Source organism: Salmo salar, chromosome 22 (assembly GCF_965601325.2).
Source record: "Salmo salar chromosome 22, fSalSal1, whole genome shotgun sequence".
NCBI classification, from domain to species: domain Eukaryota; kingdom Metazoa; phylum Chordata; class Actinopteri; order Salmoniformes; family Salmonidae; genus Salmo; species Salmo salar.
The window spans coordinates 14,857,472-14,872,792 of NC_138312.1; the positions used below are offsets into that span (position 1 = coordinate 14,857,472).

The following is a 15,321-nucleotide window of genomic DNA, read 5'->3' on the forward strand; positions in this document are numbered from 1 at the left end:
ATATTCGCGGATATTATACCAGATTATTTTATTTTATATTTCAAAACGCAAATTATTCTCGCCCAAATTTCAGATGGTCCAACAAAGCTCTGGTTCTGATATCTGAACAAGTTCATTCATTTGCAGGAGTTGGTTGTAACCAATTACACGAATAGGGGTAACGACTGTTAGATTGAGCATGGAATAAAACAAAGCATTGAGGATATGCGATTTAAACATTTTATTTTATTGTAGTGTAGTTGGACACAATACGTTATGTGAAAGGTACGTGTCTAATAATAATACATACCAAGTCTGAAAATGCCATTACCACCCCTTGTCTTTGAAATGGTAGTGTCCAAGGCTTGGATCCCGGAAGCAATTCCGGCTCTTTGGTGACGCTGCATTAGACGACAAGAAATGGCCCAACCTCGTAAGTATTTTAGGGTTTTGTTTGGCCTAAATACAATGTAAGTACACTTCATATTAATGGTTATTATTATAATTTACTAATATAATCTAGCGGGGTTTTATATTACCGGAGTTTTCGTAGTCTATAAATGGCGCGTGCATGTATGTAATGGATTTGGAGTGACAGGACCATGCCAATGGAAGCGAACGTTAGTAAGCTAGCTAACACGCTTGTCGTAACTAACTAGCAAGCAAGATCTTGCTAGACATGTATTTTACAGGTACATCATCATGAAGACCATTGGATTGTATACGAACTAGCGTTGTCTGTAATATGTCTAGTGAGTTTGAAATCGCTCGTTCACGTTGGCTGGTTAGTTAGTTAAATTAGTTAGGTAAGTTAACTAGATAACTAGCTGGTTCCTCTAGTTAAGGAATGGGCTGTATTGCATGGGTTTCTGTGTAATGGCTGCATGATTGAGTCTACGAACTACTTCACACGTTTAAAACGGTTGCAATATTTCCTGTAACCATCATGTATGTGCCCACAGGTTTGTTCAGCTTGGTCCTCCTCACCGTGGCTCTCGGAGCCCAGGCTCTGACCCCATCCCATCACCTTTCCCTGTCAGACGTTGCTAGACTTCAAGCTCTCCTGAGCCAACCCTTCACAGACCTGGCATCAGCATACTACTCGATTGTTGGTCTAAGCAAGCTTGGAGCCTCAGTTGCTGATGAAAATGTAAGCAAATGGGCTACTAAGTATTGAAGTAAAGGGGCTTGACTGGAGTACCCAAAACATGTAGCCTATGACATGTTTGCACTAGTGTTAAGTTTGCACCTTTGCTATTCACGTCCACAATGTTTTCCACTACAGAAAAAATCCAAGGGAGACACTAGTATTTTGTTGCCTCATCAAATCCTTGTTTTTCCTTTTGCAGGATGCCTGTCATTTCTTGAAGGCCCAACTGGACCCCATGAGTGTCGACTCCCTCTTCTTTGCTGCTGAGGCCAGTCAGGCCATCTCAGACTGTGAGGTAGGTACTTGTATTGGGTGCTTGATTTTAAATTAACGAAACATGTAATTTGCTCCTCCATCAAGATGAACCGGCGAACAACATTTGTTTGTGCTTTTGGGTGCTCTGCCAGTGAATTCTTCACTAATAGCTTGGTTCTGTTGACTTCTTTATTCATCCTCTTTTAGATCCCGGTGTCCAATGAGACCCGTGACATCCTTCTGGCAGCAGTCAGTGAGGACTCCACAGTCACGCAGATCTTCAGAGCTGTTAGCGCCCTCAGTTCCCTGGGGCTTCCTCTGGCTTCACAGGAAGTCGTCGGTGCCCTGGTCGCCCGTATTGCTAAAGAGGACAACGTCTTGGCGTGAGTAATACCTGCTAGCCTGGCAGGTGGAACAGACTTGCTGCTGGATAATTTCTTTGATCTTTTAGGAGATCTGCCATGTTTAACTGGTAGAAATAAGCTTCTGAACTTAATTGTTACTTTGAATCGTTTCAAACAAACTCCGCTTTTGAACAGAAGATATTCCTATGGACATGGATCTAAAGCCATGATGTGTTTTGTCATTGTATTGTGACTGTTCTTTACAGGATCACCACGGCACTCCAGACTGCTACCCGTCTCTCCCAGCAGGCTGATTTTGGAGGAATCCTGGAGGAGATTGAGGTGAGTTTCACAAGTCCACCAGGTGGTGCTGTGCTGCAGGTTTAGTCAGGTAAATTGCTTTACAAAGTTACTAATTACTCACATGCAAACTGGTTTCTTAAGCAGAGGTGTTGTATTTTAACCTTAATCTCCCTCTTAAGGATCTTGCAGCACGATTGGATGACTTGGGTGGAGTGTACCTCCAGTTCGAAGAGGGACTTGAGGCAACTGCCCTGTTTGTGACAGCAGCCTACACACTCTCAGACCATGTGGACACAGAGCCTCCTCTGAAAGAGGTAAACTGCTCTCACAATTTATGTGGGTGGTAGATTGATGCAGGGGAGTTGAAGGAAAGCAGGCTGCACGAGTAGGGCCAGGGATTTTTCCTGAACATGTGTCAGGTATTAGTCCTCTGTATAATACTTGATAATAGAAATCTAGAATAACAACACCAACCTACCTGTTTTAAAATAACTATGCATGTGACAACTAATGTGAGCCTTTTTCCTCACAGGACCAGGTGATCCAGCTGGTGAACTCTGTGTTCAGTAAGAAGTCCTGGCAATCCCTGTCTGAGGCGTTCAGCGTAGCCTGTGCTGCTGCCGCCCTCTCCAACAACCGCTTCCAGGTGCCAGTCATCGTCAGCACCCAGGGGCCTGCCACCGTCTCCCACAACCAGCCAATCCTGCAGGTACACTCCACTATGACCGGTGTTTCTAAATCAGTGACTGACTACACTTCATTTTTTTATGTCCATTACTTGGTCGTTATCAATTTGAGACACATTTGAAGGTTTTCGCATGTTTTTGCACTAGACAGCTGATTTCAAATAATCATCATCAAGCTTTAAATATTTGTGCAGTGTTCGGGCAAAAAACTAAATGTGCACCCGGGGGGAGGCAGGACCGAATTTGGGAAACCCTGCTCTAGTCAACCACTGAGCAATGGTCTTCTCTCTCACATTATGCTTTTCTTTTCACTGACATCTTTCTGCCTCCTTGTCTTTACCACAGCTTCTGGTGACTGACGTCCTCTCCAATCCTCTTGCCTCAGCCAGTGTGGCGGTGGAATCTGCTCAAGCTGTGGTCTCTAAGAACGTCATACTCACCCAGGCACCTTTCTCCCTCAGGGAGTAAGTTTGATAGACAGAAAGATTAGAATTTGTCTGGGTACTAATGTTGCTAGTTGTGTTGATTTTTAATATGGATGATTTGTGAATGTCTGCGTTGCAGTGTTTGTAGTGTATAATAATTATTTCTACCTGTTTTACAGTGGCATTTTTGAACTGAACTTCATGACTAGCCAGCCAGCCAGTGGATATTACCAGTTCTCTGTGGCTATCACCGGGGACACCCGATTGGTTGCCAGTCGGGTTGAGGTGAGCTGGCCATCTTTTCAAGAGAAAATGTATTGGGAATCATTTTGTACCCGATTACTTGCAAGATAAACGATCTTCTATATTATTTGGAAGTTTATGCCAGTTTACATTTTTCCAAAATGGGGGCATGGTTCACTCATCACCAAGTATAAAAGGTACAGTGCATTCGGAAAGTATTCAGACCCCTTTTATGACATTTTGTTTCGTTACACCCTTATTTAAAAAAATGTCCCATCAATCTACACACTCTACCCCATAATGACAAAGCGAAAACAGCTTTTTAGGAATGTTGGCAAATTTATTACAAAGACAAAAATGGATACCTTATTTACGTAAGTATTCAGGCACTTTGCTGTGAGACTCGAAATGGAGCTCAGGTGCATCCTGTTTCCATTGATCATCTTTGAGTTGTTTCTACCACTTGATTGGCGTCCACCTGTGGTAAATGCAATTGATTGGACATGATTTGGAGAGGCACACACCTGTCTATATAAGGTCCCACCGTTGACAGTGCATGTCAGAGCAAAAACCAAGCCATGAGGTCGAAGGAATTGTCAGTAGAGCTACGAGACAGGATTGTGTTAAGGCACAGATCTGGGGAAGGGTACGAAAACATTTCTGCAGCATTGAAGGTCCCCAAGAACACAGTGGCCTCCATCATTCTTAAATGGAAGAAGTTTGGAACCTCCAAGACTCTTCCTAGAGCTGGCCTCCCGGCCAAACTGAGCAATCGGTGGAGAAGGGCCTTGGTCAGGGAGGTGACCAAGAATCTGATGGTCAGTCGGACAGAGCTTCAGAGTTCCTCTGTGGAGATGGGAGAACCTTCCAGAAAGACAACCGTCTCTGCAGCATTCCACCAATTAGGCCTTTATGGATGAGTGGCTAAACTGAAGCCACTCCTCAGTAAAAGGCACGTGACAGCCCGCTTGGAGTTTGCCAAAAGGCACCTAAAGGACTCTCAGACCATGAGAAACACGATTCTCTGGTCTGATGAAACCAAGATTGAACTCTTTGCCCTGAATGCCAAGCGTCATGTCTGGAGGAAACCTGGCACCATCCCTACAGTGAAGCATGGTGGTGGCAGCATAATGCTTTTGGGATGTTTTTCAGCATCAGGGACAGGGAGACTAGTCAGGATTGAGGGAAAGATGAACAGCGCAAAGTACAGAGATCCTTGATGAAAACCTGCTCAGGACCTCAGACTGGGGCGAAGGTTCACCTTCCAACAGGACAACGACCCTAAGCACACAGCCAAGACAACGCTGGAGTGGCTTCGGGACTAGTCTCTGAATGTCCTTGAGTGGCCCAGTCAGAGCCTGTGCTTCAACAAAATACTGAGTAAAGGGTCTGAGTACTTATGTAATATTTCAGTGTTTTTATTTGTAAAAAATGTGCCAACATTTCTAAACCTGTTTGCTTTGTCATTTGTGGTATTGTGTGTAGATTGGTGAGGGGGGAAAAACAATTTAATCAATTTTAGAATAAGGCTGTAATGGAACAAATTGGAAAGTCAAGTGGTCTGAATACTTTCCGAATGCCCTGTATATAGTTTTGGATTTGTAATTGTGTGTAGTTACAGTTCTTGTAAGTTAAGTCACTTTCCTTTCGCTTTTGCCAAAAGGTTAGCAGTTCAATGTGCTCGAAATTGAGGATTCTTACTTAGTAGCCGCTTTCATTAGCTTACAAACCTTTGTTACTTAACCATGTGTCAAAGCCATTAACCTCAAGTATTTACTTTTACTCTCCCTGACACTAATTCACCATAAATGTGACACTAATCACCCTGAAATTTGCATGTGAATTTCATCATATGAATTCCCTTGAATTTCTAATTTTCCTGCATCTCTCTCTCTCTCTCTCTCTCTCTCTCTCTCTCTCTCTCCTTCTCCCCACATGCCTTCAGCTAAAAGTGAAGGTGTCCACTGAGGTGGCCATCACTAATATGGACCTGTCTGTAGTGGATAAGGACCAGAGCATCGGCACCAAGACATCCAGGTTAGAGAGCCCAATCTCGTATATGAAGCCCTTTTAATACTGCCCTTGTCAGACCCATAACTAAGACCCAGAGTTATTTCCTGCAGGTTATATGGTCAGGAAAAACTCATGGCCCTACCCATTAGCCACACAATATACACTGCTCAAAAAAATAAAGAGAACACTTAAACAACATAATGTAACTCCAAGTCAATCACACTTCTGTGAAATCAAACTGTCCACTTAGGAAGCAACACTGATTGACAATAAATTTCACATGCTGTTGTGCAAATGGAATAGACAACAGGTGGAAATTATAGGCAATTAGCAAGAAGGGAGTGGTTCTGCAGGTGGTGACCACAGACCACTTCTCAGTTCCTATGCTTCCTGGCTGATGTTTTGGTCACTTTTGAATGCTAGCGGTGCTTTCACTGTAGTGGTAGCATTAGACGGAGTCTACAACCCACACAAGTGGCTCAGGTAGTGCAGCTCATCCAGGATGGCACATCAATGCGAGCTGTGGCAAGGTTTACTGTTTCTGTCAGCGTAGTGTCCAGAGCATGGAGGCGCTACCAGGAGACAGGCCAGTACATCAGGAGACGTGGAGGAGGCCGCAGGAGGGCAACAACCCAGCAGCAGGACCGCTACCTCCGCCTTTGTGCAAGGAGGAGCAGGAGAAGCACTGCCAGAGCCCTGCAAAATGACCTCCAGCAGGCCACAAATGTGCATGTGTCTGCTCAAACGGTCAGAAACAGACTCCATGAGGGTGGTATGAGGGCCTGACGTCCACAGGTGGGGGTTGTGCTTACAGCCCAACACCGTGCAGGACGTTTGGCATTTGCCAGAGAACACCAAGATTGGCAAATTCGCCACTGGCGCCCTGTGCTCTTCACAGATGAAAGCACGTTCACACTGAGCACATGACAGACGTGACAGAGTCTGGAGACGCCGTGGAGAACGTTCTGCTGCCTGCAACATCCTCCAGCATGACCGGTTTGGCGGTGGGTCAGTCATGGTGTGGGGTGGCATTTCTTTGGGGGGCCGCACAGCCCTCCATGTGCTCGCCAGAGGTAGCCTGACTGCCATTAGGTACCGAGATGAGATCCTTAGACCCCTTGTGAGACCATATGCTGGTGCGGTTGGTCCTGGGTTCCTCCTAATGCAAGACAATGCTAGACCTCATGTGGCTGGAGTGTGTCAGCAGTTCCTGCAAGAGGAAGGCATTGATGCTACGGACTGGCCCGCCCGTTCCCCAGACCTGAATCCAATTGAGCACATCTGGGACATCATGTCTCGCTCCATCCACCAACGCCACGTTGCACCACAGACTGTCCAGGAGTTGGCGGATGCTTTAGTCCAGGTCTGGGAGGAGATCCCTCAGGAGACCATCCGCCACCTCATCAGGAGCATGCCCAGGCGTTGTAGGGAGGTCATACAGGCACGTGGAGGCCACACACACTACTGAGCCTCATTTTGACTTGTTTTAAGGACATTACATCAAAGTTGGATAAGCCTGTAGTGTGGTTTTCCACTTTAATTTTGAGTGTGACTCCAAATCCAGACCTCCATGGGTTGATAAATTGGATTTCCATTGATTATTTTTGTGTGATTTTGTTGTCAGCACATTCAACTATGTAAAGAAAAAAGTATTTAATAAGATTATTTCTTTCATTCAGATCTAGGATGTTGTTTAAGTGTTCACTTTATTTTTTTTGTGCAGTATATATAAATACATACAAATTCATTTCCAGGGTGGACTATCCCTTCAAGGCCAAGGGTTCCTTTACTGCAGACAGCCACCAGAACATTGCCATGACTTTCCAGTTAGTGGATGTCAACACTGGAGTAGAGCTCACGCCCCATCAGGTATCTAGCTGTTCCTGTGGGTCTACATTTTTATATTCATATTATCTTTCTGTCAACATTGTGCTATTATATCTCTTGAGTATTGTTATTGTCTTTCTCTCCAGACCTTTGTGAGGTTGCACAATCATAAAACTGGCCAGGAGGTTGTGTTTGTGGCCGAGCCTGACAGTAAGAACCTTTACAAGTTTGAGCTGGACACAGCCGAGAGAAAGTCTGAGTTTGACTCAATGTCTGGAACATATGCCCTCCACCTCATTGTGGGAGATGCCACCTTGGAGAACCCCATTCTGTGGAACGTGGCTGACGTTGTCTTGAAGTTCCTTGATGAGGAGGCCCCAGCAGCCATCCAATCTAAGACCCTTTACATGCCTAAGCCAGATATCCAGGTAAACAACAAGTCTTGCATATCAATCTAACACATTAGTTTGTTTCTCTAGTCTTCTGGTTGCTAGTCATAGCTTGAAATGAGTTATATAGCTAAGCTAACTCTGGTGCAATATCCATGTTGTGCGTGGTCCCTGACAAATAAATAGATGAATAGCTGGGGTGTATTCACTAGGAACAAAATGGGGCGGGAACTACCTGAATTTGTCCAATAAAAACATGTTTTCCGTTTTGCTACGGTTTTGGGTTAACGATTACGCCAATGTCCATGTTGTGCGTGGTCGTCGAAACAAATAGGTGGACTTGACCTGATGTTCTTGTCGTGTGTAGCACTTGTTCCGGGAGCCAGAGAAGAAGCCACCCACAGTGGTGTCCAACGCCTTCACAGCCCTCGTCCTCTCACCCTTCCTGCTGCTGCTTATTCTGGTGACACTCTTTTCTTCTTCAAGTTTGAAATTGTTTGATGGTCTAAAGGTTTCTTTTTAGAACATTTTCATATCTGCCTCTTCACTGTCTTTTCTGTTTAGCAAGGCCCTTTAGAATAAAACCTTGATACTTCCTGAATGAGCCTTGGTTTTTGGATAACACTTGTTTTGATTTGAAATGACAATAGTGATGCTGTATGTAATTTCTGACACCGTTGCGTGATGACATTGTCCATACTGCGAAAGGCTTCCATTGTAAATGAATTTCCAGACCTTTTGTTGTACTGCCGTCGTCCATGAACAATATTCTCTTGTTCTCGCCCCCCTCTCTGTTCAGTGGTTCAAACTCGGGGCCAACATCTCAAACTTCAGCCTCTCCCCCAGCGCTGTCCTCTTCCATGTGGGCCACGCATGTGAGTACGGATTTCTGAGACATGGATTACAATGGAAACTACTGGCATTGTCACTCCACCGATATCTCTTTTTCCTAGTTTATCACCTTTACTCTTGTTTATTGCGATGTTTCAGGCATGCTGGGACTGATGTACGTCTACTGGACTCACCTCAACATGTTCCAGACCCTCAAGTACCTGGCCATCATCGGCAGTCTCACCTTCCTGGCTGGAAACCGCATGCTGGCCCAGAAAGCAGTCAAGAGGTATGGCTTCTGTTAGCTTTCGCAACACAGACTGGCAGAGATTTTCTGCCTAGAGAGCTCTTAACCACAGGGAGAAAGTTTGACCTCTTTTCATATGAGAAGGACTCTGGGGCTTTGGGACCTCTTGGTGCTTCTCTGAGATTGTGGCTGCCGGACGTTCACTTAGGGCCCTTGAGATCGTGTGTAAGGGCCTACTGTGACGCGCTGCCCCCTCAGTGTGTGTCCCCCAGGTGCCCCTCGCCCTGCCAGGCTAGCAGAAGAGTGGAGCCGCCGCTGTAGAGCGTATGTCTACTGGGAGCATGAGAGGGCCTGGCCAGATTGAACTGTGTGGGTGATTTTCCCCCTCAAGTCTTCCACATGTAGAGCTCTCCAAAGGCCATAGAGACACAGCGGTAATAAGTGTCACTGGCTGAAGGCGTCAAGCTCTAATTGCCTAGTGTTACTGTGGAATTACTGCACCTTACTCCTGTCCTTTCTGACCCAGTCCTTTTAATCATGTTCTAGTCTCATGCTCCTTTTGGTTGATGTGGAGTCAGCGGATTTAATTTCACAATTGATGAAACTTGACTAGCCTGACTTTCTTTCTTTAGCCACCATCTCCTATAGTGCCCTCCTGTCTCCCTAACTCTCCTGCCTACTCCTTGCTACATCTCTCTCTTTCAGGATTGCCGCAGAGCAAAGTAGTAGGTTGGCAAAATATAGGAGCCTGCGGTAAAGGCCTGTTTTCTAATAACAACGGGCCAGTCTTCCATGCTGAAGTAAGGGCATCTGTATGGACTGCATCCCAGTGCATCCCCATTGCCCTGTATAATGCATGGTTGTGTGGTGCAGTGCTCACTCACCAGCATCTTGCTCATCCCACCATAAAATCATCTTTGCTCACTTTTTCCATCCTATCCATGTCACCAGTTATTAATCTTAATATTGCCTGCCATTGTACACGGTTATTCTAAAGATGCAACGTGTGGTGCTTCCTCATTGGCTAAGCTCTGCATTATCCTATCATCCTCATTGTCTTGCAGTTCATATTCTGTTGCGGTGAAATCCTGTACACTTCATCTTTATGCTGGAAAAAAATGCATGAAGTTTCTCACATTGGATGTGATTTTTAATGTATCCAGGACTTTTCATGCAGGCTTTACATTTTAAGATCTCATTTCAGTTTAATTTTGTGCTCAATAGAAATGAATAGTAGATCATGTATTGTTACTTTTATTGTAAAACTAATGTTTCTTAACTTCTACATTAATGTGGATGCCACCATGATAACGGATAATCCTGAATGAATCGTGAATAATGTTGAGTGAGAGATTCGCGCACAAATATCATACCCCAAAGACATTACGTTAACATGGGAGATTAGCATTTTGGGGGATATTATATTTATGCCTCTTTCTCTCTCCTCATTATTCACGATTTCATTCCGGATTATCCGTGATCATGGTACCATCCACAATGTAGATGTGTTTTAGAAGCATTCTAATCTTTATTTACAATAAAAGTGAAACCAAAATGGCACCACATTTATTTACTATTCATTTCTATTGGGCACAAAATAATCTGAAACACAACCAAAACACATGGAAAATGCATACAACAAGTTTGAAGTCACAAGCGTGACGTAATCATTGCGTTCTAGGATATGGGACCAAATACTAAACTTGACTACTTTAATTCAAGTGAATTTGTCCCAATACTTTTAGTCCCCTGAAATGGAGGGGGGGAACTAGGTACAAAAATTGCTGTAATTTCTAAATGGTTGACCTGATTTTTTTTTTTTATGGATGAAAATACCCTCAAATGAATGCTGACAGTCTGCACTTTAACCTCCATTGCCATTGTATCATTTCAAATCCAAAGTGCTGGAGTACAGAGTCAAAACAACATGTCTCTGTCCCAATACTTTTGGAGCTCACTGTAGACTTTATTTCAAAGGTCTTTGTCTGATAATTAACATTTACAACAAACGTACTAATGTATCTATTTTCTTCTCTGGCAGAATTGCAAGTAAATGATGACCGACGATTGGAGACTTAAGATGCTTCGTTTTTGGTTTTCAAGGAGTCATTTAAGGACACATCAACCATCAGACTGTCATCAAAGGCATGTTATTCCATGAATCCAATAGAACATTTTAAATGCAGTTTGACTTCATTTGAAAGTAAATGTTAAAATCAAAGTTCTCGGTAGAGTTATCAGACAGATGCTTCCTGACACAAATGCTCCTACTGAGGTCTGTAACGCTAACCATCCTTGCACTTCATTTTTGTTTGACTGTTTTGCAAATGCCCTTTTTTTATGTTTGTTTTTATAATGGGCTTGGGGATATAATTTTGTGGTTTCAAAATGAAATGTGGATGGATTTTTTTTTTTTTGTACATTCATGTTTCTCAGTGCCCATCTTACCACTGCTTTGTAAAAATTTGCATCAAGAAGTTAGCCATCAATTTTACAAGGCCTTTTGATAGAAGTTGATTGAGGTGTCTGACATGTTCATCGTAAGTCTGTAATTATTTGCTTATCTCCTCACTGAATTACATGTGGAGGGTGTGAGCTATTCACTCATTACAATAAAGACCCCCCCCCCGAACAAGATGGGCAGTCCTAGAAAATCTGTTTTTGTAATTAAAGAAATGGGGATTAATTTGAGTACTGCTGTTTCTTATTGGTGCAATACACACTAATTCTATCATACTCTAAAGTCCTTGAAATAATAGTGCCTATACAATGCATTTGTTTCAGTTGGAAGTAAAAAATAATGCACTGGACTCATATCAAATCTCTTTGCTTTATTGTGACAACTGTGGTTACATATCCTTTAGTACAATTGTTACCAGAGTGTATGAACTGAGCGACATTGATTTTCTTGACTCAAAGCTGTGATAGGAAAATAGCTTTTTAAATTATTTTGTGACATTTTTTTCAGGTCATTAGGGTTGGAGATAAACACTTGTCTTCACTTTGTCCTCGCTTACATTCACTACATAGAAGTCTGGAAGAGAACATTAAGTAGGAATGTCAGTTCAATCACAACTATGCATTTCCACGAGACACACTTCACAGATTACAATTTGGCAACGTATGTGTATGCCCTGAAGGCTTACCGATAACTTGTCTGCAGTGAGATCATGATTTCCAAACCATGTACTGGGTGGGAACTGTACCTTGGCTTCTTGAAATTGTTTTGCAGTCCCCTGTAACGCTGTTTTCTCTGAACAGATGTCAGGTCCTGTTTGTAGGTGCCCTCGTAAATGTCTGACTGGCATTTCACATTATAGCTCCGGCCTTCTACTCTGGGTTTGAAAAAAGAATAAAGTACAGTATAAACATTTTTAGTGCTTCTATACTTAATTATAAACTGGGTGGTTTGAGCCCTGAGTGCTGATTGGCTGACAGCTGTTGTATATCAGACTTTATACCACACGTATGACAAAACATTTATTTTTACTGCTCTAATTACGTTGGTAACCAGTTTATAATCGCAATAAAGCACCTTGGGGTTTGTGATGTATGGCCAATATACTGCGGCTAAGGACTGTCCAGGCACTCTGTGTTGTGTCGTGCTAAGAACAGCCATTAGCCGCGGTATATTGGATTTATACCACATCTCTGGCCTTATTGCTTAACTATAGAATATCATTACTGACAGATTGCATAAACAGCAAATACTCACTGTAGCCGTTTTCCCATGATGCTCTGTAGGAACTTCCTGGCTGAGATTTGACCTAGAACCTTCCTGTAGCTGTTGGTAAAGATAGCATCAGCATGTCTTCCTGATCTGAGATGAAAGATGGGAGGGAGCACATGACCATTTCATGGATAGATGTATAGATTTTGAAAGTTCAGTCATTGCCTTGATAGCTTTTGTTATAAAACAAAAAGGTATTTCAGATTTTGGGGCGGCACTGACCGCAGTTCGGCTTTTTGCGTCAAGGGAGTGCTGTTTTTTCCCAGCAGTTGCATGGGATGCTCTATAGAGGAGGTCATCAGGATGGACGTGTCCCTCTGACCAAACCTGGGTGGAAAACACGTCACATAAATATGGTATGATGTGTCCACCCACTGTGCAAAACTGTTTGAATCAAAGTTGTTTCCACATTTTAATTTGCAAAAAGTCATCAAGGTAAGGGCATAGTCTTTTTTTTTTAATACCCAACTTTTAACCTAAATCCAATGACACGGTGAAATGTTTTGTTGATTTCAAGTTGAATTCACATTAGTTGACAGCTCATCCAAATGTAAATCAAAACTAGACGTTGAACTGACGTCTGTGCCCAGTGGGCAGTCAGACACTTTTTGTGAGATTTCGCTTAGATTAAGTTCGGAATAACAATTTCATGAGTATAACACCTATATCGAGAGCGTTGCCGTTTCTGAAAGGACATTCTAAAAGGACAAGCATGAGGAAGTGTATCACTGGTGACTTTCGCAAAACCAAGTGAAATCGCAACAACAAAAATGTCTGGGCAGCTCTAATCTTTATAGGGAATTATAAAGATAACATTCAAAATAAACGGTCTAAAAAATATTATCATAGACAACCATATTTCAAATGCCATTATCTCAATTGTAGTTAGGTCAAGTGACCATTTTCAGTAGATGTGTTTTTTCGCATATGCATAACAATGGTCTCATACTTTGCCCCCGAATGCTGTGATTAATGTGCTGTGCAAATGTTACACATTTTAGTGACTAATCCAGACATCTTGACCCTTGTTAGCATAACAAAAAGACAGGGCACACTATGACAGGCACACTGACCCCTGATAGATTTAGAGCATCGTGTTCAGAGACAGACTGCTGGCTGCAGTTATTCTCTGCTTCTTTCTGCTCTCTCTTGGCAGTCCAGTCTTTGTCTGTTACTAACCACACCTCATGTTCATCTTTGGGATGAAGCATTACATCATTTTTTTTCAGCAGCACAGAGTGAAAATTGAATTCTTAAAAGGGAGCTAGCAGAGAGTATTTGTGTATACCTGGCCCCTGGTCAAGGAGACTGGGGGCAGAGTAGTGGGGGGATAACTACAGTTCAGGTGTGGATCATTCCACTCAACAAGCTCTGCGTCATTAGCCTGTTTAACAAGAGGGTTAGTAACATATTTTACTGAGGGGGTTTAGTTGCTGTTCACCAGAGATTGATATTAGAACACTTACACATTGGAGTGTTGTAAATGTCACTCAAAAGGCAATGCACACCACTATTGACATAGATACTAGGGGTTCATGAAAAGCTAATTGATTCAAAATGTAATTTAATCATATGACAAGTGACAGAACTATTTTGGATGCTCTAGCAGTAATCTACTAGAATCACAAATCACTCTTTCGTATTCAAGTTCATTATGGTTAGTAAGCTTTAACAGTTGCAATCATATTCATATTTAATTATTTAAACTCAAGTAGTATCAGCATGCTTTTTTTAGATAGCAAACTTAAAATGTATTATCAGAAACATTTTCTAAATAATAATTATATTGGACAATTCGTCATACAACCCATGTTCGATACAATATTTGTCAAATTAGCATGTTGGTTTATATTTTTGACACATTTTAATGCTATTAAAATGACTTTAAATGTTTAAAGAAAATTGCTCTCATGCAGATTGATTGGATTCTTACCTAATAGATGGGTAGAGTGGGGCAACTGATACAGACATCACCAGACAGCAGAAAACGAGCAGTACAGCTCTATCCATCATCATGACTAGTTTTGGAAAACAACGGACAGCAAGAAGAAATGGCAGTGTTAAAATTACATTATAAAAACACTGAAGCCAGTTTTCCTCACTTGGCCCCTGATCTGATATCACAGCAGTAGACATTGAGTTCTCTAGGAGAGGTAGACTTGAAGCCTTGCTATATTGTTCTGATGATTACTTTGACAAAGATAAAGTATGGATTTTTCAGTGTAGCAATATGTAACTAAATTTAGGTAAATATTTGCTATAATGTGACATGTCTTTATCCACTAAATGGGTAACTTTACTCAGGTAATATATTTTCTGTTTAATGTTCCAACCAATAAATAATTAAAGCACAAACGTGTAGTGATTGCATTTGAAAACTAAACATCCATGTATGATTGACGTTAACAATAGAAATGTTATAATAATAAAAAAGTGATTGACATATAGTTAAAAAGGTTACAATATCAATGTATGTATTCATATCATCAAATGGTCTTCTTGACACACAAACACTATCAAATCTGAAACATAAAGTTAGTTACCTTAAAGTTACCTGGATTAAGTGTGAGTTAATTCTATTGGGTCCTTCTCCTGCAGTCCTTGATGTCAGTTCAGGTCATCATCTCAGAAGAAATGCTGGAACAGCTTTTTGTGAACATCACTCTCTGAATAAACCTTTTAAACCAACCCATCAAAGACACTAGTGACATCACCTCTGATGTTAAATTCGCTCTCTCCTCTCTGTCTGTCTGTGTGTCCCACTCCCCCCCATCGCTCTCTTTATCTCTCTCTTTTCCTTTCACCGTACTGGTTGAGATATGATTTAGATTTCTCTCCCTTCTCTTTCATTGGTCATCTATCTATATGTTTTATTTGTTTAAATACACCTGGAATATAA

The 15,321-nt window shown here is 42.2% G+C and overlaps 2 protein-coding genes across 5 annotated transcripts; one reads left to right on the forward strand and one right to left on the reverse strand.

Moving 5' to 3' along the window:
* The first annotated feature begins 296 nt into the window (after positions 1-296).
* On the forward strand, positions 297-11,502 carry rpn2 (ribophorin II). 3 transcript variants are annotated; one of them, XM_014166337.3, is made up of 17 exons: positions 297-412; positions 942-1,129; positions 1,329-1,424; positions 1,592-1,767; positions 1,995-2,070; positions 2,211-2,345; positions 2,564-2,740; positions 3,063-3,181; positions 3,322-3,427; positions 5,331-5,422; positions 7,153-7,267; positions 7,372-7,653; positions 7,982-8,077; positions 8,414-8,489; positions 8,605-8,734; positions 9,398-9,492; positions 10,734-11,502. In XM_014166337.3, the coding sequence occupies exons 1-16, from the start codon at positions 400-402 to the stop codon at positions 9,447-9,449; spliced, it is 1,929 nt and encodes a 642-aa protein (XP_014021812.2). In that variant the 5' UTR covers positions 297-399; the 3' UTR covers positions 9,450-9,492; positions 10,734-11,502. The 3 variants fall into 3 exon arrangements, with proteins under 3 accessions (XP_014021812.2, XP_014021813.2, XP_014021814.2); XM_014166339.3 differs by lacking the exon at positions 297-412 and adding an exon at positions 620-785; XM_014166338.3 differs by lacking the exon at positions 9,398-9,492 and having other exon boundaries at positions 10,734-11,378.
* Positions 11,503-11,508: 6 nt separating this feature from the next.
* Positions 11,509-15,189, reverse strand: ghrh (growth hormone releasing hormone). Of its 2 annotated transcripts, none has more exons than XM_014166341.3 (6): positions 14,966-15,189; positions 14,356-14,440; positions 12,645-12,749; positions 12,408-12,512; positions 11,899-12,027; positions 11,509-11,726 (listed from the first exon to the last, which is right to left on the reverse strand). In XM_014166341.3, the coding sequence occupies exons 2-6, from the start codon at positions 14,436-14,438 to the stop codon at positions 11,657-11,659; spliced, it is 492 nt and encodes a 163-aa protein (XP_014021816.3). In that variant the 5' UTR covers positions 14,439-14,440; positions 14,966-15,189; the 3' UTR covers positions 11,509-11,656. The 2 variants fall into 2 exon arrangements, with proteins under 2 accessions (XP_014021816.3, XP_014021817.3); XM_014166342.3 differs by having other exon boundaries at positions 14,977-15,188.
* Positions 15,190-15,321: the final 132 nt, after the last annotated feature.

Bases quoted from the DNA above. Each gene is read 5' to 3' on its own strand.
- rpn2 (XM_014166337.3), top strand. The intron at 2,346-2,563 runs GTAAACTGCTCT...TTTTCCTCACAG, and splicing joins CAGAGCCTCCTCTGAAAGAG to GACCAGGTGATCCAGCTGGT. The intron at 7,654-7,981 runs GTAAACAACAAG...TGTCGTGTGTAG, and splicing joins TGCCTAAGCCAGATATCCAG to CACTTGTTCCGGGAGCCAGA.
- ghrh (XM_014166341.3), bottom strand. From the start codon at position 14,438: ATGATGATGGATAGAGCTGTACTGCTCGTTTTCTGCTGTCTGGTGATG. The intron at 12,750-14,355 runs GTAAGAATCCAA...TTTTCCACCCAG, and splicing joins CCACTCTACCCATCTATTAG to GTTTGGTCAGAGGGACACGT. The intron at 12,028-12,407 runs GTGAGTATTTGC...TTTCAAACCCAG, and splicing joins ATCATGGGAAAACGGCTACA to AGTAGAAGGCCGGAGCTATA.